Source organism: Thalassophryne amazonica, chromosome 8, assembly GCF_902500255.1.
Source record: "Thalassophryne amazonica chromosome 8, fThaAma1.1, whole genome shotgun sequence".
NCBI lineage: Eukaryota > Metazoa > Chordata > Actinopteri > Batrachoidiformes > Batrachoididae > Thalassophryne > Thalassophryne amazonica.
Window position 1 is genome coordinate 88,624,145 of NC_047110.1, and position 20,788 is coordinate 88,644,932.

A 20,788-nucleotide genomic window follows, 5' to 3' on the forward strand; every position below is an offset into this window, starting at 1 on the left:
TGTTTCCTTTTCATTCTTAAATGATGTTTAACTTACACTTGTAGCTTTTTGTTGAATGTGAGAATTAGATTAGTCTGACTGAACTTGTATGGGTTTGTAATGTCTGAGTTCAGGTATGAACACAGTATGCAACTGGCAACTTCTTTTGTCCACTGTGTCAGGTTCACCTGTGGGTGCTATTGCTGAAATTTCTGAGTCTTCTTCAATGTAGAACGCTGGGTTAGAGAGACCTGACAGCTGACAAGGCGGTGAGCTGAGCTCTTTAGCTGGGAGGCTGACAATGGGCGGTAGGCGGGGGTAGGATGGCACATTGGGCAAGTCCAGGGTGCTGCCATTGGGTGAAGATGGAGATGGGGAGCGGGACATAACCTGAGGATAAAGTGGGGGAGGAAGAGGGGAGTGTCGAGCAATGTGGTTGAGTTCTAAGGTTTGTTGAGTCTTCTTTTTGTTCTGTTTTTTCTGTTGCTGTTTTTTAGACATCTTGAGGCATAAGGCTGTTAAGGCGGTTCCTGATGTTGTTGAGGTATTGTTGAGTTTGGCTAGGAATTTTGGAAAATTTCTGTTGGATGCTTGAAAAATTCTGTGAGAGACTGGGCAGACTGAGGTCACTTGAACCTTCAGAACTCTTGGGCAGAAATTCAGTCACAGTCTGAACAATATTTCTGGGTACTTGTGTGAGTCGGATTTGGGACAGCTCTTGGCGCAATTCTGGAGGGAGGGAAGGGAGGTACTTGGTAATATCAGAGAGCTGGGTAGGTAGCTTAGGCATGGACGGTATTTTGGGAGCAGAGATGCCGTTCTCTTTGAAGAATGCGCTGATGTTGCTGAGGCACTCAGAGGTGTGAGGAATGCGCATCAGGCAGGTCTTAAATGCGTCACAGCTGACTCGAGCTATAGAGGAGACAGGTGGATAGTCAAGAGATAAAGCATAGTCAAGATAAACATGGAGCACAGTGAATGTTCAACCAAAGACATCAGTCATAATGACAGTGTCAGAATTCTTCTAGATGGGAAGACTGACAATTGTCTTGGTATAAACCAGACCATGTCTGCAGTACTAATCGGAGACACTTGAACCAACAAAATCATGAAGTAGAACATATCAGACAGACTCCTCAAACACAATGACACATTTAGAGTTATCACTTTGAGAAAGATTTTGTTGGTGAAGAAAAAAATGAGAGAGAACGCACCATCACAGCCCTCCCCAGCAGGCTCCTCCTCCTGCAAAGAACACAAAGTGTTATCATTTCTTCTTTGGGTCTATCATGTCTCCTACGCATTCAAGTCGGTGACTTGGGATCAAGAACCCTCTTCAAATGTGAAACAACTGACTGCAAAGAAACTAGTAGTATTCTAAATGAGATTAGTTACTTTCAGATGAATATATAGTCATATACTTATAAGGTCATAAAGTAAGTAGTGAGATGAAATATTGTTCCTGTGGTGAGGGGACTTTACTTTTTCTCCAGCTTTGTCAGCGTTGGTACATTGACTGTCCTCTGATTTCTGTGGCTGCTGGGTTACAGGCTCAGTGTTTGGTCCTGATTCCTGGTTGTCTGTCTCTTGTTGTGGTTGAGGTTGCACCTTGGAACTCTTTACAGATTCAGAACATGTCGGTGGAGTCGTGCAAGTCCGTGGCTCTGCTTCCTCCTCTGGCTCTAAATTAAAAAAAGAAAATTTTATTTAAAGTGATTTAACTATTATGATGAGATATACATTTATAAAATATGCTGCTTTTTAATGCTAGAACCAGAAACATAAAGGTATTGACAGAATGATACAGAAATATAATGGGACTGATTTGCTAAGATTCCACATAACCAGTGCTAAATTATGTAGGTTTTCCAAACTTTTGCAAGCTGGCTTGTGAACACTTTACAGGTTCAGTTTTTAAAATTTCTTAAAAAGTTCAGCTACAATTTGCCAGAAGGTACATCTGAGATGCAAGCTTAGATTTGATGTTTTGATGAAAGACAATCCTCCTCTACACCACTTCATCATGATGCTGTAACTGGTGATACAAAATGCAAAACATGCACTGCACATGCACAGAAGCCTATAACTTCTTCTGGGTTGCCTGGGTGTCTTGGTGGCTTTCCTCACTCTTCTCCTTCTTGCACAGTCACTCAGTTTTTGAGAACCGTCTACTCCATGCAGATTTACCATAGAGTGCCATACTATTTCTATTTCTTCATAACTGATGTAAATAAAGTTCAGGACATATTCACTGACTTGGAAATGTTCATGTATCCACCCCCTGACTTGTCTGAAGAAAATACTACCAATACTATTGTCATTTTAACATCCTGTGCAACATTGTCCCAGATGTGCGTGTTCGACTTAAAATGAGACCAGGTGCAATGTTGGTGCATTATGTAGCAGAACGTGATTGCACAATCGACAAAAAAAAAAAACCTGGTCTAAATTCGAGCACAGTTGTTCTGCCATTTAAATAGCAACATATTCCCACACTCCTTAAATACTACCGGTGGGTTTATGATGGATGCATGTACACTCCAGTTGTACCCACAGGGATGCACATTAGCATATTCAACAATAATTGAACTGAAAACATATATAAAAATGGGATAAAAGTAAACACTAATGGAAAAATACAACATTTCACCTTAGTGCTTCATTTGCTTCATTGCTTCACTTCAGGGAGCTTTGGTGGCTGCTGCTGCTTGCACATTTTTTACACATTGTGCACAGAACTGTTTCCTTGCCAGCCAGAAAAAAAAAAAAAAACTTTCACTATATAAATAGTAATGCAGAAGGTTACAGCACACCCAGTTGTTAAAGGAAATGACAGATGAAATTCTGATTGGTTTAATTCATGTTTCACCCATAGTAGCCATGGATAATGCTGTGAGTAAATACAATCTCTTTGCAACCTTTACTTTACACTCTGATTAAGTGTAAACAGCAAAACTGCATTGGACATGCTCCAATAGGCATTTTCACAAGGGCAGGCTGTTTTCATAGATCGTAGAACTGTTGGAGGAAGTATCCTCTTTATTGTGTGTTTGAATGCCATTCTAGTCCTACCTCAGAGTAGTGACACCACAATAGAAACCATTAGTGACATAAGTGCATGTTTCTCAAGTTTCTTCCTGATGATGTGAATCCAAACAGAAAAATAATAAAGCCCCTGGGGGGATTACTTGTCAAGCGATTTCACCCAATAAGTATTACTGAGAACTGCTGTACAAAAGTGTTTTAATGTCTTCACTGGACTGAAAGTAGAATCTGAGACCTGATATGGCAGATTATAAACTGACGTCCCTTTAAGGTAAGGCGTGCTGCAGTTAGTTTGCAGTTGTATTAATGTCTACAAGGATGTGATCCCTGAGAAAAGGAGCATTTATTTTCTGTCTGAATCATCTTCACCTGGTCCTTTGACAGTGGATTCCTCAGTCTCCTCTCTCTCCTCTTCAGCAACTGTCTCTTCCTGCCTATAGGACAGAAAAGAGGAGAAAGTAGCTGGTAGATTAACCTGTCAGGGTAACTGATACCATGATGACTGCCTCAGTTGTTGCAGAGGCCTATTAGAACACAGCAGGATCCACAATGTCAGTGATATTTAGAATTTACTACAGAATTTACACCATAGCTTCTTCCACAGCTTTCATCAGAGCAGTCAGGAACATTTTGACACACAAATGGATCTAAGCATCAATCTGCAGGTGACATCCACTACCATCTAAGTCATACTCATTCATATGTGTTCTTCTCATTAAAATGTAAATCCTATACAGGACCCAGTGCTTATTCTAGGATTCTATAATGGATGAAAGGTTGACATAACCAGGATGAGAGTCAACAACTTCCCCTGAATGGAACACCAGTCTGTTGCAAGTTACTTCACCAGCCAGGCCTGGTACCCATTTACAGTTGGACGGATTGCTAGCATAAAGCCCTCACCAGGAATCGAACCCAGGTCTACATATTGGGAGTAGATCTACCACTCCTATACCACATAGCCACCCGATCTATTTTTGTCAATAACTCAGAAACTACTATAATGCACTTACCTTGTAGATATTGTGTGTTACACAGTTGATAGTTACAGATGCAGACATATGTGTCATGGTTAGCCTCTGCCCTGTCTCTCTTTAATTAAATTTTTTTTACCCTGGGTGTAGTTCTGAGTTTTTCCTCCAGATGGCGCAATCTGAGCTGTTTCTCACCTGCTGCACATCTCTGCTGATGACAGTCACTCACCTGCTGTGCATATGCGGTTGATGAGGAGCGGGCTATGTAATCCCAGGCTGGTATTTTATTTTGGCCGGATTCTTGATTGTTTCTCCATGCCATGAAGCCAGATGGTGTTCATCTCCTGTCTGTGCCATGAGGTCAGATGTGTATGCAGACCATTCCATGAGGACCAAGCCTGACTGCCTCCCTGTGACCTTGACCGCATCTTCCTGCTGCTTCCATGCCCCTAAGACATCGGAGCTTCCCGCACCTACACTCAAGGTATCTGGCCCACTCTCTAATTCCCATATTAGAGTGAATTGTCTTTCCTGGTCTTCCAGATGCCATCCTGAGTGGCTCCCGTGCCACCCTGGCTCCTGACTACCTGCACAGCAACATCACTTTGGAACTCCTCGGCTCTCAGCACAAAGCACATCTCAACTACATGCCAGTTAAATTCCTCCTCGTCTTAGTGGGATCCCATTCTCACTCGGTCCTATTTGTGACTGTGCTATGATAAAGAACTATTTCAAGAACTCTCCTGCCTAAGAACTGCATGAATTCTGATATCAAACAACTGAGAACCCAGCTGTATCAAGTCCTGTTTAATTGGAACTGTGTCACAACGTGCAGTAATTGACCCTTGACCACTGGATACAACTTATGAACTATGAACAATTCCTGAACAGTAAACTTTATTTCCTGACCTCCAAAGCATTCTGTGTTAAGACTGTTTTATGTTCTGTGACTGTTCTGAGGCTTCAGCGTTACGAGTGCATTTCACTCATTCTGTGTGGTCTTCTCCCCTAGTTCCTGGTTTCAGAGGCGAGCGTTCCACCTGACCCTGGTCCTTGAACCTTCGTTGACGTTATACTTCAAGACTGTAGACATGCTGAATCCTGCAGCACCCAGATTTCCACTGCTATGAGCGGGCTGACCCTCACCTCAGCAGGCCACCTAAACCGCTCAACTTTATTCTCTGGTTTCTTGTAAATAAATCTCTTTGCATTCATATTCTGTTCCGTTTCTTCCTCCCTTGCGTTTAAGTCCATCGCCAAGTACTGTTTGGTCCCGTTCAGGACCCCTAACCTTAACAATACATTTACATACACCCTGGATAAAAATGAAGATTTCAGATACAGAACTTTGTAATTCCATTTTTAACAAAGAAAAATGCAATGAAAATTAGGTTTTACAGGAAAATGCATGAGACACAGATTTCCAGCAAAAAAATGAAAATGGTATGTCCAAATTCTGTCATATTTTACACAGTGAGTTACCTAAGCAGTCACATGCATATAGGCCACAAGTAAAATTCTGTTGTTTTTTTTTTTTTTTTTGTCTTGTTTTTTGGATTTACAAGGTTTTGCATCTGAACTCTTCAATGTTAATTTTGCTGAACTGTTCACATTTCAGTTTGCCAATCAATATGAGTGGTACAGTCAGGACTTCTACTTTACTTCTATATAAAGTTCTTTTTCAGATTCAGTTTTAATTCACTATGTCAGATTTCACTGGATTCCAGAAATTGATGGAATTACTTTTACAACTTTTATCAATGAGTCATTTTCAGAATTTTGGGTTAATTGAGGAATATCTGGCTTTATAGAAGGAGCCATCTTCAATACATTCACAGCACTGTACAGTTTCTTAAACCTGCAATGTCATAAAACTGTCAACACCCAAGTAACTTAACAAAAATGGGATATTTTAAGTAGGTTTTGTTCAACCGTGTCTATTTTTCTGGTCAGCGTGTGCACATGTAATCAGTCACCCAGACTTATCCCTTTAAATCAAAGATTTTGTTAGGGCCCAAAAGGGTAAAGATTATCACACGTTGATGCCAGGAAACCTAGAAGTGAGAACTTTACTCGAGTAAACCAGCATCTTCTCAGCTCTTTCTGCTGCTAAAGACATAAAGAGACTTTGGAGTAACGGGAATGGTTTCTGTGTTCTAAATTACAGGAGTAATAAAATTAGAGTTGGCTAAAAGAGCCATCAAACCCAACCATGTTTAGAACGTGAAAAAACATAAAGAAAGTAAATGATTACTTAACCTTCACATATTCACCCCAGGTGATAAGGTCGATAATCCTGACAAACAAGGTCCCGACAGGTCGAGTCTGATCAACTTGTAGTGGGATCAATGCAAATCCGATCAGGGCACGTTTTTGTAAATTTAAACAAAGAGCAGCGGAAAAGAGTCCATTACGTTTCCACTGTTTAGCTCCGTACTTACAGATGTGAAAAGCAGTGAGTGCTCTCAGTTACCAGGGGAACTGTTGTGAGGGGGGTTGTTGCCAAGGGAAGCTATGGTTGCTATGATACAAGGATGATGCTGAGGCAGCGTACAAAGAGAAACCCACAAGATCAGAATGTAACATTACCACTGAGGGTTGAACTACTGTGAATACCATTACAACTATTACTACGAATAATAATAATAACAATAATAATAACACAAAAGTGGTCACAGGTTTACGTACACTCAGATATGAATAGCACAGCAATATTGGGTCTTATTTATTTATTTGAACTGGGCTGAATGATTATACAACTTACACCCATAATAAAAAATAAACTGATACACAAATATATATTTTATTACATCTATAATAAAAAATAAACTGATGCACTTTTTTTTTTTTTTTTTTTTGGATGTTGAAAAAGCCCCAGGTGGTTTTAATTTCAGTGTGAAATTTGATGACCTTTCCTTATAGGATCTAAATGGTTAAAAAAATGTAAATATAAATATTTAACATTTCTACAGCGGCTGCATAATGTATTTTTGTATGTACATGATCCAGCAGGGCACATTTGACAAATTCTTTTACATAAATGAATTGTAAATACTTCAGACTTAAGGTGGTAAACTCAATCACTAAGTTAATCATGGTTTATGTATGTATTTATTTATTTATTTAAGATTTGTGGTTAAAAATTCAAGATAAACGCTACTTAAGAGCAGTTGCTTTGTCTGAGAACATACAAAATATAAAATATAACTGTAATATAAAATGTAAATTTTGGTGATGTGTGATGGTAAAGAGTTACACTTTTACTGGAAGGTGATATGATTTGTTAGCTAGTAGGGGAGACCGGGGAAGGTTGTACCAAAAGGATATTTGCAACAACATCACTTTCACCAATAAGAGAGATAACAGAAGAGTCATGTGATCCATATCGCATACTGTGCATATGACAATAAAAGCTTTGAATCTCTTGAATCTCTTCACGGACCTTGCATTTGAATTTGCATGGCTGTGTGAAGAAGTGTGCAGATTTTACACTCAAAACACAAAATTTTAGGTATTTCACTGGACTGTATTTTGATTAATACAGATACTGTTGAAGCTGGAATTAACATTTTTTTTAAATTAGACAGTAGGTTCCAAGGTAAAACGTGAGGTGTTTCATCTAAGCTAATTTCATCAATTCATCAATTCATCAATTTTATTTATATAGCGCCAAATCACAACAAACAGTTGCCCCAAGGCGCTTTATATTGTAAGGCAAGGCCATACAATAATTACGTAAAAACCCCAACGGTCAAAACGACCCCCTGTGAGCAAGCACTTGGCGACAGTGGGAAGGAAAAACTCCCTTTTAACAGGAAGAAACCTCCAGCAGAACCAGGCTCAGGGAGGGGCAGTCTTCTGCTGGGACTGGTTGGGGCTGAGGGAGAGAACCAAGAAAAAGACATGCTGTGGAGGGGAGCAGAGATCAATCACTAATGATTAAATGCAGAGTGGTGCATACAGAGCAAAAAGAGAAAGAAACACTCAGTGCATCATGGGAACCCCCCAGCAGTCTAAGTCTATAGCAGCATAACTAAGGGATGGTTCAGGGTCACCTGATCCAGCCCTAACTATAAGCTTTAGCAAAAAGGAAAGTTTTAAGCCTAATCTTAAAAGTAGAGAGGGTGTCTGTCTCCCTGATCCGAATTGGGAGCTGGTTCCACAGGAGAGGAGCCTGAAAGCTGAAGACTCTGCCTCCCATTCTACTCTTACAAACCCTAGGAACTACAAGTAAGCCTGCAGTCTGAGAGCGAAGCGCTCTATTGGGGTGATATGGTACTATGAGGTCCCTAAGATAAGATGGGACCTGAGTAGTAAGATGTCCTAGCTTTACGGAGGGCTTTTTTATAGAGCAACAGACTCTTTTTCCAGGCTAAGTGAAGATCTTCTAAATTAGTGAGACGCCATTTCCTCTCCAACTTACGGGTTATCTGCTTTAAGCTGCGAGTTTGTGAGTTATACCACGGAGTCAGGCACTTCTGATTTAAAGCTCTCTTTTTCAGCATCCAAAGTTGTCTTCAATGAGGATGTAAAACTATTGATGAGATACTCTATCTCACAGAGTTTAGGTAGCTACTCTGCACTGTGTTGGTATATGGCATTAGAAAACATAAAGAAGGAATCATATCCTTAAACCTAGTTACAGCGCTTTCTGAAAGACTTCTAGTGTAATGAAACTTATTCCCCACTGCTGGGTAGTCCATCAGAGTAAATGTAAATGTTATTAAGAAATGATCAGACAGAAGGGAGTTTTCAGGGAATACTGTTAAGTCTTCAATTTCCATACCATAAGTCAGAACAAGATCTAAGATATGATTAAAGTGGTGGGTGGACTCATTTACATTTTGAGCAAAGCCAATTGAGTCTAATAATAGATTAAATGCAGTGTTGAGGCTGTCATTCTCAGCATCTGTGTGGATGTTAAAATCGCCCACTATAATTATCTTATCTGAGCTAAGCACTAAGTCAGACAAAAGGTCTGAAAATTCACAGAGAAACTCACAGTAACGACCAGGAGGACGATAGATAACAACAAATAAAACTGGTTTTTGGGACTTCCAATTTGGATGGACAAGACTAAGAGTCAAGCTTTCAAATGAATTAAAGCTCTGTCTGGGTTTTTGATTAATTAATAAGCTGGAATGGAAGATTGCTGCTAATCCTCCGCCTCGGCCCGTGCTACGAGCATTCTGGCAGTTAGTGTGACTCGGGGGTGTTGACTCATTTAAACTAACATATTCATCCTGCTGTAACCAGGTTTCTGTAAGGCAGAATAAATCAATATGTTGATCAATTATTATATCATTTACTAACAGGGACTTAGAAGAGAGAGACCTAATGTTTAATAGACCACATTTAACTGTTTTAGTCTGTGGTGCAGTTGAAGGTGCTATATCATTTTTTCTTTTTGAATTTTTATGCTTAAATAGATTTTTGCTGGTTATTGGTAGTCTGGGAGCAGGCACTGTCTCTACGGGGATGGGGTAATGAGGGGATGGCAGGGGGAGAGAAGCTGCAGAGAGGTGTGTAAGACTACAACTCTGCTTCCTGGTCCCAACCCTGGATAGTCACGGTTTGGAGGATTTAAGAAAATTGGCCAGATTTCTAGAAATGAGCTGCTCCATCCAAAGTGGGATGGATGCCGTCTGCCCTAACAAGACCAGGTTTTCCCCAGAAGTTTTGCCAATTATCTATGAAGCCCACCTCATTTTTTGGACACCACTCAGACAGCCAGCAATTCAAGGAGAACATGCGGCTAAACATGTCACTCCCGGTCCGATTGGGGAGGGGCCCAGAGAAAACTACAGAGTCCGACATTGTTTTTGCAAAGTTACACACCAATTCAATGTTAATTTTAGTGACCTCCGATTGGCGTAACTGGGTGTCATTACTGCCGACGTGAATTACAATCTTACCAAATTTACGCTTAGCCTTAGCCAGCAGTTTCAAATTTCCTTCAATGTCGCCTGCTCTGGCCCCTGGAAGACAATTGACTATGGTTGCTGGTGTCGCTAACTTCACATTTCTCAAAACAGAGTCGCCAATAACCAGAGTTTGATCCTCGGCAGGTGTGTCGCCGAGTGGGGAAAAACAGAAATGTGAACGGGTTGGCGGTGTACACGGGGCTTCTGTTTAGGGCTACGCTTCCTCCTCACAGTCACCAAGTCGGCCTGCTTTCCCGGCTGCTCGGGATCTGCCAGAGGGAAACTAATGGCGGCTAAGCTACCTTGGTCCGCACCGACTACAGGGGCCTGGCTAGCTGTAGAATTTTCCACTGGTGCGGAGCCGAGTCTCCAATTCGCCCAGCCTGGCCTCCAAAGCTACGAATAAGCTACACTTATTACAAGTACCATTACTGCTAAAGGAGGCCGAGGAATAACTAAACATTTCACACCCAGAGCAGAAAAGTGCGGGAGAGACAGGAGAAGCCGCCATGCTAAACTGGCTAAGAGCTAGTAGCTGCGCTAAGCTAGCGGATTCCTAAAAACACACAAAGTGAATAATGTGTAAATAATTTAGAGGTGATTCAGCAGAGGGAGTGCTTTAGTTAAGGCACGTGAAGATTACACTGTGAAGCAAATCGTTATCTAGGTAACTAGAGCAATCTAACTGCGCAGATTAAACAGCTAACAGATGCAGCAAAACACCGCTGTGCTCCGGAACAGGAAGTGATACAATACCGCAGTGAGAGCCAACCACCAGTAGAGGCAAGCAAGCCTCTACTTTCTAAATGGATGGCTGTGTGGAGCCGGGACCATCGTGTGCAATTTCTCTGGTTATCACAAGAGCTGGACATCAGCCATTTTCCGGCAGATTTCACTTTTAACAAGAGATTTTGTCATGGAAAACCGCGCGGAGGCTTCGCGCGTCACGACCAATTCGCTGATGAAGTGAGACAAAGGAACACCTCCGTTTTGGAGTGCCAGGGGACAAGTTGAGACATGCCCAGCTCTACACAATTTCTCTTATAGTCACTCGACTGGTAAGCACTGAAAGCCGAGATAGGCACGTTTAGAAATGATGTGGTGTTTTCTGCCTCTCGATGGCGGCTCGGAGCACAGCGCGCCGTGCGCCATTGTGGGCCGTCCTTAAAGCTGTAGTAACACTCCTTATTCTCTGTGAAGCCCGTAAAATTTTCACAGAAAGCCAGATAAATTTTTCAAATGGTTTCCAGCTGCCTGTCTCTAACAGTTTCTGAAAAGATTCTGATGGAAAAAAAGCCCAAATCATTCCGCCATTTCCTCGCAATGAAACAACGACGAGAGGGGTGGAGCAGTGCTCACTCAAAGCCTGCCCACAGGCGAATGACGCAACCGACAGGCGTGGAAAAACTCACGCATGCGCACAAAGGTTCAAGCTTGGCTGACATAAAAATATATGAATCAAATCCATATAGTTTTTGAAAAAAATAAAAAGGTACGATACTTTTCTCACAGACCTCGTATATTACAAACACCTGGAATAATGCAACTTGTGCAATAAAACATTCTATGAGATCGTCTAAGAAGTCTCTGTTGCAATATTCACGCTGAGTGAAATTCTAGTTAGATTTAATGTTGAATGCTAACGGTGTTAAAGCAGCTGTTGGTAGCTTCATCCATTGAAGTACTGATTACATAAGCGGCGCATAACCTTTAATGTCCACACCAAAGTAAATCATGAGGAGAACCATTGTACAGTCTACAAAAACATGATTTAATACACATCTGAACCAACGCTAGCCTGTTAGCTGGCAGTTTCAGTCTCAAAGAGAGGGGTGTGTTCTGGCTTTTTCTCTCTAGAAAACCAATGGGTGACATCACGCAGGCTTTGTCCAGTATATATACAGTATATGGTTCAGCCTGTAAACAGAGTTTCCCTCCTCAGCCACTCCTCCCCAACCTACCTCACTGCCTCCTCGGCACTGAGCAGAACTATTGGTAGTTGGAGTCTTAATTGGTCTAACAGCTCTGTATGTGTTTACATGAATTCAAGTAAGCCCACATTGTTGGTAAGAAACCTTTTTAGCATCTACATGTGATTGCTAGACCATTTCTTGAAAGCTACTGGTGTCCACAATTTTGAAATAAAAAACTAAACAAATAAATAGAAATGAAAAAGTAGTGAACACTGCTGTTTCTTTATAAATGGGAAGAGGGGCGATGGTTTCACGGGGCACATGCAATGTGCGCACACAAAAATTTCATGCACTAAACTTGCACGCATGGTCAGAACAGACTGTAAATGGGGCAGAAAAGCTCAAAGCACAGATGGAGTGTTGTGTCATTACACCATTAAGCCACTAAACCTTTGCATAGAAAATAGTTGGCTGCTATATTAACTCTTAAAATGCCAACACCTTAAAAATAAATGAAAAATCAAATCACTTTTCAGACTCCTTTACAAGGTATGTGACTATAATCCAAGGCTTATCATATCAAAATATGTGCACGTGCTCAATGACTCTAACTCTTAGCAACTTGTGAGTACTAAAGTACAAATTCTTACTCAGTTTCATGTTCCAGCTGCAGGTCTTGACTCCCCAGTGAGAGTTTGATTGACTGTGCATCCCTTGTCATCTGTCTGATGGCCATCTCGGCTGTCTGTCTGGCTACTTCCTCGGCCACACGTGCCATCTCCACGCGCTCTTGCAGCAAACTACAGAGAGACAAAGCACTCACATGCAAATATACGCTGCTAAACATGTCAAATTCAATTCCAGACAACCTTTTTAGACATTTACTGTGACATCATCGTATCATCTTAAAAATCAGAGCAATTCATGGAATAAAAAATGGGAAATTTTTAATGTTATGCTACAGATTAGAGGAAGTGTCATTCTTTCATTTTCTGTACTTGCTTGCTCCAATTACGCAATAACGTGTAGGATTTACTGTCATCTAGTGGTGAGGTTGCAGATTGCATTATGCCGTCACTGGTCGTGATTTTGTTTCTCTTTACATTTTTGCTTCTTTGAGATTCGTGTTCCATTGCCTCATCTTGTGGTAAGCAATATGTATGAGCTTTCATTTCACAACAAAGGGTACTCAGACATCACAAGGAGGTGATGGTGTAGTGGTTAAGCGTTGGGTTTCAGACCAGAGGATCCTCTGCTCAAAATCCAGCCTGACTGTAAAATCACTAAGGGCCCTTGGGCAAGGTCCTTAATCCCCTAGTGGCTCCCAGTGTGTAGTGAGAACCTTGCATGGCAGCTGCCTGATGTGAGTGTGTCTGTGTGAATGTGATGCATAATTGTAAAGCACTTTGAGCTTCTGATGCAGATGGAAAAATGCTATATTAATGCAGTCCATTTACTCAAACTTGTTAGCCTTCACGACCTACCAACACACAATGTATAGAGGAGCAACCACTGATTCATCTTCTTTTTTTCCCCTTCACTCTTCTGCTCACGCTGCAAAATTCCAAAGGTGAAGTATGTATGTCCCTTTTGGGTTGCTCTATCGGCAAAGCGCCCCAACATGGCTGCCTCTATGGAGGGACCCGCTTCCATGTGAATATGAAGGGCTCATTCTAAGCTTATGAAAATGCATAGACTTGTTATTGGAGGTAATTATACACTAATGAACAGATGGTTATGAATGCTATATTCTATTTATACCATAAACACCCCTAAATTCTCCATATTGTAGCTTTAAAAATGACACTCAAATATTTCAGAGTTGATTATAATGCTCCAAGTGTTGTGGCAATAATCTCTGTGTTAATCCTTGCACGGTGTTACATGTGTTTCTCAGAGTCAGACATATCAGTTTTGAGTTAAGTGCAATTTAACCTTGTTGAGTGAAAAAAGACATTTCTTGCTACACGTGTAAGTTAATTTGTGAAACCCAGTCTGCAGAACCATGTGTATATATATATATATATATATATATATATATATATATATATAGGACTACTATTGGACTATTGGACTACTAACCATATTGGACATGGTTAATATCGATTAACCATGGAATTGATCAGCTGGTCTCTGAATGCTATTGACACCATTTTTTCTACAAGAAGGTCAGGACCGGGGGATCCTACCTGCCCAGATGGAACGTATCCTGCGGGCTATGTTCTCAACTCCTGGGGCTCTTGGCGTGTGGCATGCTTGGTGCCTTTCTCCGTTGAGGACGTCGAGGATTTATTCATTTTTGCTCTTATGGTAGCAGGGCTGGTACCTTTTGGCTTATGTGCTGCCCTGATCTACCGGAAAATTGGCAATTGACAGCAGCATCAAGGACCACGGCCCCTCGCTTGTCCGTCATGATTAACGAGGTTGGCAAGGTGGTGCATTCTCAGACTGCGATGACTCTTGAACGCAGATGCAAATTGGATGACATCTTGGAGCAGATACGTGCCTTGCAGTTGAAGTTGTAGGTTTCGGACGCCGGTGAATATTCTTAATTCATAATTGGGAATATTCTTAATTCATAATTGGGATTTGGTTGTTCAAATGGAACTGTTAAAAAGTGTTTTTCACTGCTCAATCACAACACTCCAGGCTTATCAAGGCTGAAGGACAAATTGCCCACTGTTTACCTCCAGAGGAATTTACTCAGGCCTTGGTGAGATTATTCGGCTCCATTCTTATCTCAACCCACAAAGACAATAAACTGACAGACTTACACATGGACAAGACTGAAGCATACTCCATTTTTCCCTTCACCTCCCTTCCAGCTCCCCCATCACACACCCCATCCCGGCCACCACTCACGCCACCCCTTCCCCTGCGGGGGCTGCACGGTTTTTAGCTGCGGCAGGTCCCCGTTCCCCCCAAGCTGGCGGAGGCGCGACTCCAGTTGCAGCGGCTACCGCACACTCACATCGCCTCAATTTGGAAAACGGACTGTTTCAAGTTTAGTGCACATAAACAGTGTCAAATGTATATGTGTTGTCTTAATTCTGATGTGTGCCATTATTACTGTAAACAAGTAATAATTGTGGATTAATTGCTGTTTTTCTGTGGAATGTGAGTGTGGAAATCTCGTTGTTGCAATGACAATGATAATAAAACTATCCATCCATCCATCCATATATATATATATATATATATATATATATATATATATATATATATATATATATATATATATATATATATATATATATATATATCCTCTCATAAGTTTTATAGTGAAAGTGCAAGTTGTACATTGCAATTGTCAAAAACTTGCTATATGCTATTATATTATAGTTATATTATAGTTATTATTATAACTATGCTATTATATTTTAGTACTATTGAATGTGTAACTTCAACACTATGCAAGCTGAATTAACACAGAGGATTTTGCTGTGTGAGGACGGCAGCCTAGACAGCAGGAGGAAGACTTTATCGTAGACTGGATAGCATATACAGACTGAGTGTGTTTGTCAGAAAGAGGTTGCAGAGGTGCCGTGTTGAACATTAAACTAGCCTACAGCTCGTCCTCCGTTGGCCTTACCGTTCTTCCATGGTAGCCAAAGCCACACCTTCAGCCTCCTTCTTGATACTTTCAATAAAAGGCGTCCAGCGTCCTGTCTGCGTCTCAGCATCTTCCTGACAGACTTTTGTCGTGTTCTCTGCACCTTTGTAGTTACCGCCGCTGCACTGTTGGGACAGTATGGACGCCGTCTGCTGTGACACTTGCTGCTCGTGTACTTCAGCCAGTAATGTGATCGCCGATGCTTTGGACTGGTTCTCTTGTTTCTGCTGCCCCTCACGGCCTGTATCCATGTCGTCCAGGGTCATTTCAGGTTGGAGCTTGGATGTAGCTACGAAAAGGTGACAAATAGGTTTGATCTGTTACGGGAAATAATGCCGCTACCGTGTCTGTCGTTGGACATCATCATTGTTGGGTTTTAACGAGGGCTGATTTGCTCATACTGTACACACTGTGAGACGATGCTGAAATGCCCAGCCTGTCGTGGGACCACAGGGGCCTCTTGCCACCCACCCTGCCTCATCAATCCCAAACAATAAGGGACATCAAGAAAGTGCCTTATGTTTGACACCAGTTCATGCAAAAATAATTCTAATATAATATACAGTCCTATGTGGCTTTGATCATCTCTAATTAAAGTACTTCACCCTTGATGAACATACAACCTTTCCAACATGTTTAATCTAGAGTGGCTCCAAACTGTTTGAGGTAAACACTTGTGATCTTGGCCCTTCAAGGCCAACCAAGGTCAAATGTGATATACAATTTAGTGTAAATGTTTATGGTAAGCATAGGTGTTTTAAACAATTTTAACTAATTCCTTAAACTAGCCTTTGTAATTATTCCCTGTACAGTATAGCAGCGCCTTTACCCGTGACCTTGAATTTTAAATAATTTTTCTCAAAATGAAAAATCACTTCATCTTTGGCTGACCTTCAATTATTCCACCAACTTTGGTCCAAATCAGATCAAAGCCTTGTGAGCTAAGTTGTTCTGGGAGACACAGGGCAGAATAAAACGTCACTGCTTGTGTTACCACACATGGGTGTAATGATCACTAATGAAATAAACTAATAGAAATACCCCTTGGTTAGAATGCAAAATCTAAAATAAATAAATAAATGCATGACCCTGTGATAGACTGGCATCCTGTCCAGGGTGCACCCTGCCTCTTGCCCTTTGACTCCTAGGATAAGCTCCAGCCACCCTATGCGGATCAGCTGAGCAGCATTTTCCATTATATTTTTTCACTGTCTCTTGAGCTGCACAATGTACATAAGCTTTGGAAACATTCAGTTATTGTTCCAATAGCAAAGAGTGGCTCCCCCAAAGTAGTTAATGATTTCAGGCCTGTAGCTTTGACGTCTTTAGTGATGAAGACTTTTGAGATCATCAGGTCGGAAATTTTGTTGTATGTTGAACAACAGCTTGACCCACTGCAGTTTGCATACAGAACTGACAGAGGTGTCAAGGATGCAGTGGTAACATTTTTGCACTTTTTGTTTAGGCATTTGGAGGGGCAGAAGACACATGCCAGCCAGACTCTTATTTATAGACTTTTCCTCAGCATTCAATACCATCCAACCCTTTCTGCTTGCTGATAGGCTCCTCCATCATTTTAAACTTGATCCTCACCTGATTAGTTGGATAACTGACTTTTTAACTCACAGGTCACAGTGTGTGAGAGTTAACGGTGTTTTTTCTCATGTGCTGTCCTCTTCTACTGGCTCTCCTCAGGGTTGTTGCTTGTCACCCCTGCTCTTTATTTTGTACACTAATGAGTGCCGTAGCAGTGTCAGTAACAGACACATCTTAAAGTCTGCTGATGATACAGTTATTGTTAGTCTTCTTCAGGGAGATGAGCAGGACCATGGACCTGCTGTTGATGACTTTGTCTCTTGGTGTGAGGAGTCTTTTCTGGAGTTGAATGTGTCAAAATCTAAAGATATGATTATTAATTTTAGGAAGTCTACCTCTTTTCCATCACCAACTGTTATTAAAGATGCTGATGTTGAGATGGTGGAGAGCTACAAATATTTGGGTGTGGTCTTTGATAATAAACTTTGCTTCGAACCTCATGTTGATGGTATCTTCAAAAACGTTCAGCAAAGATTGTTCTTTTTGAGGAAGATGAGAACCTTCCAGGTTTCTTCTGAGATGATGACTCTCTTTTATAGAAGTTTTATTGAATCGATTTGGTTTTGACTTTTTGTATTGCTACATGGTTTGGAAATTTTAATTGTTCCAATGAGTCGTCTCGGCAGTCTTGTCAAAACTGCTGGAAAAATCTCAGGAAGTCAGCAGGCCGGGGTAATGTCTATTTATAACAGACTGGTCCTGAGAAAGGCTAATGTTATTCTACATTGTCCTAATCACCCACTGAAAAAAAGAGTTTGAACTTCTGCCCTCAGGCCGTCGTTTTAGGGCTCCTATGAGGAGGACTAAAAGATTTCAGGTCTCGTTTATCCCCAGTGCAATTTCATTACTTAATGGCAATTAGCCTTTGATGTTCTTGTTTATTTTGCACTACTATTGCTTATTTGCACATCCACATATTGCACTTTTACAATACTTTGTTTTGGCATGGATTCTGGATTGAATACTTGACATTGTATGGGTATTGTTTTTATTATGTTTGATTTTAGACTTTTAGTTGGGTCTTATTTTCACTGTTAATATTGTTATATTATTGACTTTGTGTACCTTGTCTTTTGTGTGCTCCTGCTGCAACACTAATTTCCCTTTACGGGACAATAAAGAAATTATGATTCTGATTCTGATGACCCTTAATTGGAGTAAGCAGGTATAGAAAATTAATGAACTCTGATTCTATGTGCACAAAGTGATTAAAATCACTCAACTTAAACTGGTGGAGTGGGTGGATGCAAAGAAAACCTGCACCCTCTAGGCCCTTTCTGGAAGGAGCTGAATACCCCTGCCCTAAGACGTTAGAGGTGTGGCTGCTTGGAGTCATAACTTATTGTTGACTTTTCTTTACCCTCGTGTGCTGTCAGGCTGCAGCTGCTGTGAAGGTCCATCTTGTTTTAAGCATTTTATTACAAATATCAGCAATAATATGGTTTGTTGCATGGTTAATTCTTATTAAATAAGCAGGTCATAAATTTTAATGGATAGACCAAAGCAAAACCATTATAAGAGCCACTGCTCAGCCCCCAAAAAGTATGATTTAATAAAGGCCTGAATCAAGGTTAGCCTGTTAGCGGAGCTTGTCGATGTTCGGGCTTCATTTATCCTGCCCAGGTCAATGTAAAACGAGACCCTGGATGTGTTTCCTGGTAGAGCCATGCACAGGACTATATCTTTGTCCCACTCCTGCTGAAATTCTGACCATTCCCACCTGCACCTGCAATGGGTGTGTCTAGTCCCGCTCACACCTGCGAAACACTGAGTGCACAATAATAGAGATGCAATGATTTTGTGTTGTCTCCCATCTGGCGGGAGAAAACAAATCATTTAGGCTATTAATAAAGAAATTCATGGGATCGTTTGTTTCACTGAATCCCTGGCCTGTATGTCTTTTGGCGCACTGATCAGAAATAGCGTTAATATTTGATTGTTTTCAGTTTAATGTTAAAGTTTCATGTGACAGTTCAGTTACTTGCTTTGTTGTGACACACAGAGAGACACAAACAACAGTGCAGCGAGTCTGTGTCTCTCTGTTCGTTGCTCCTGTTAAGTTATTTAAGATGAAAGTAGCATGTGGACATGCATACTTAATTTACACTATTCTCCTTTGTTGACTGAGTCATCTTGTCACTTATTTTACCGCAGTGTTTATTTTTAGCCTTCCACTCCCACCCGCAGTGAAGTTCTGACCACTCGCTCCTGCAAGATTTGCATTGGGTCCCACCAGGTCCCATGGGACGCAATGCAAATACAGCCTTGTAGTTCCTGGGTTGCGGTGGTTAATGTGGTGTGCAGTTGTGAGGCTAGTTAGAAACAATGTTAGAGGCTGCTTATGGTAGTGAAATGGGTTGGACATAAATGCAGCCAGCAAAATGTGTGACATCAGTGACATTGTGTTGTGTGATTAGAACTGCACATTTAAGAGCGTAATAGTCCAAGTAGAAGTCAGAAGGAATACTTCAAGGATCTCCTCAATCCCATCGTCACGTCTTCCGAAGAGGAAGCAGAGACTGGGGACTCAGAGGTGGACTCATCCATCACCCAGGCCCAAGTCACAGAGGTGGTCAGAAAGCTCCTCGGTGGCAAGGCTCCTGGGGTGGATGAAATCCATCCTGAGTACCTTAAGTCTTTGGATGTTGTGGGACTGTCTTGGTTGACATGCCTCTGCAGCATCACGTGGCAGTCGGAGACAGTGCCTCTGGATTGGCAGACCGGGGTGGTGGTCCCTCTGTTTAAGAAGGGGGACCGGAGGGTGTGTTCCAACTATAGGGGATCACACTCCTCAGCCTCCCTGGTAAGGTCTATTCCAGAGTACTGAAGAGAAGAATTTGACCGATAGTCGAACCTCGGATTCAGGAGGAGCAGTATGCTTTTCATCCTGGTTGCGGTACACTGGACCAGTTCTACACCCTCCATCAGGTGCTTGAGGGTTCATGGGAGTTCACCCAACCAGTCCACATGTGTTTTGTGGATCTAGAGAAGGTGTTCAAACGTGTCCCTCTGGGCACCCTGTGGGGGGTGCTCCAGGAGTACGGGGTCCGGGGCCCTTTGTTAAGGGCTATCCGGTCCCTGTACGACCGCAGCAGGAGCTTGGTTCGCATTGCCGGTAGTAAGTCACACCTGTTTCCAGTGCACGTTGGCCTCCGCCAGGGCTGCACTTTGTCACAGGTTCTGTTCAACACCTTTATGGACAGAATTTCTAGACACAGCCAGGGTTTAGAGGGGGTCCGGTTTGGGAACCACAGAATCTCATCTCTCCTGTTTGCGGAGGATGTGGTTCTGTTGGCTTCATCAAATCAGGACCTTCAGCATGCACTGGGGAGGCTTGCAGCTGAGTGTGAAGCGTCCGAGATGAAAATCAGCACCTCCAAATCCGAGGCCATGGTTCTCGACCGGAAAAGGTGCCTTGCCCTCTTCAGGTCTGTGGAGTGTCCTCGCCTCAAGTGGAGGAGTTTAAGTATCTCGGGGTCTTGTTCACGAGCGAGGGACAGATGGAGCGTGAGATCGACAGACGGATCGGTGCAGCGTCTGCAGTGATGCTCCCTTAGAGATAGGGTGAGGAGCTTGGTCACTTGGGAGGAGCTCAGAGTCGAGCCACTGCTCTTCCAAGTCGAAAGGAGCCAGCTGAGGTGGCTCGGGCATCTTTTTCGGATGCCCCCTGGACACCTCACTGGAGAGGTGTTCCAGGCACGTCCCATTGGGAGGAGGCCCCGGGGAAGACCCAGAACACGCTGG

At 42.0% G+C, this 20,788-nt stretch overlaps 1 protein-coding gene across 3 annotated transcripts in view; it reads right to left on the reverse strand.

Annotated features, from left to right (window-relative positions):
- Window positions 1-327: 327 nt before the first annotated feature.
- LOC117516055 overlaps window positions 328-20,788 on the reverse strand; it is a 65,952-nt gene continuing 45,491 nt past the window's right edge. For all 3 annotated transcript variants that reach the window (XM_034176934.1, XM_034176933.1, XM_034176932.1), the window contains 6 exons: window positions 15,428-15,737; window positions 12,486-12,635; window positions 3,394-3,458; window positions 1,462-1,661; window positions 1,194-1,224; window positions 328-891 (listed from right to left, as the gene is read on the reverse strand). In XM_034176934.1, coding sequence (XP_034032825.1) covers window positions 473-891; window positions 1,194-1,224; window positions 1,462-1,661; window positions 3,394-3,458; window positions 12,486-12,635; window positions 15,428-15,737 — 1,175 coding nt within the window. In that variant the 3' untranslated portion in view covers window positions 328-472. The remainder of the gene's footprint in view (window positions 892-1,193; window positions 1,225-1,461; window positions 1,662-3,393; window positions 3,459-12,485; window positions 12,636-15,427; window positions 15,738-20,788) is intronic.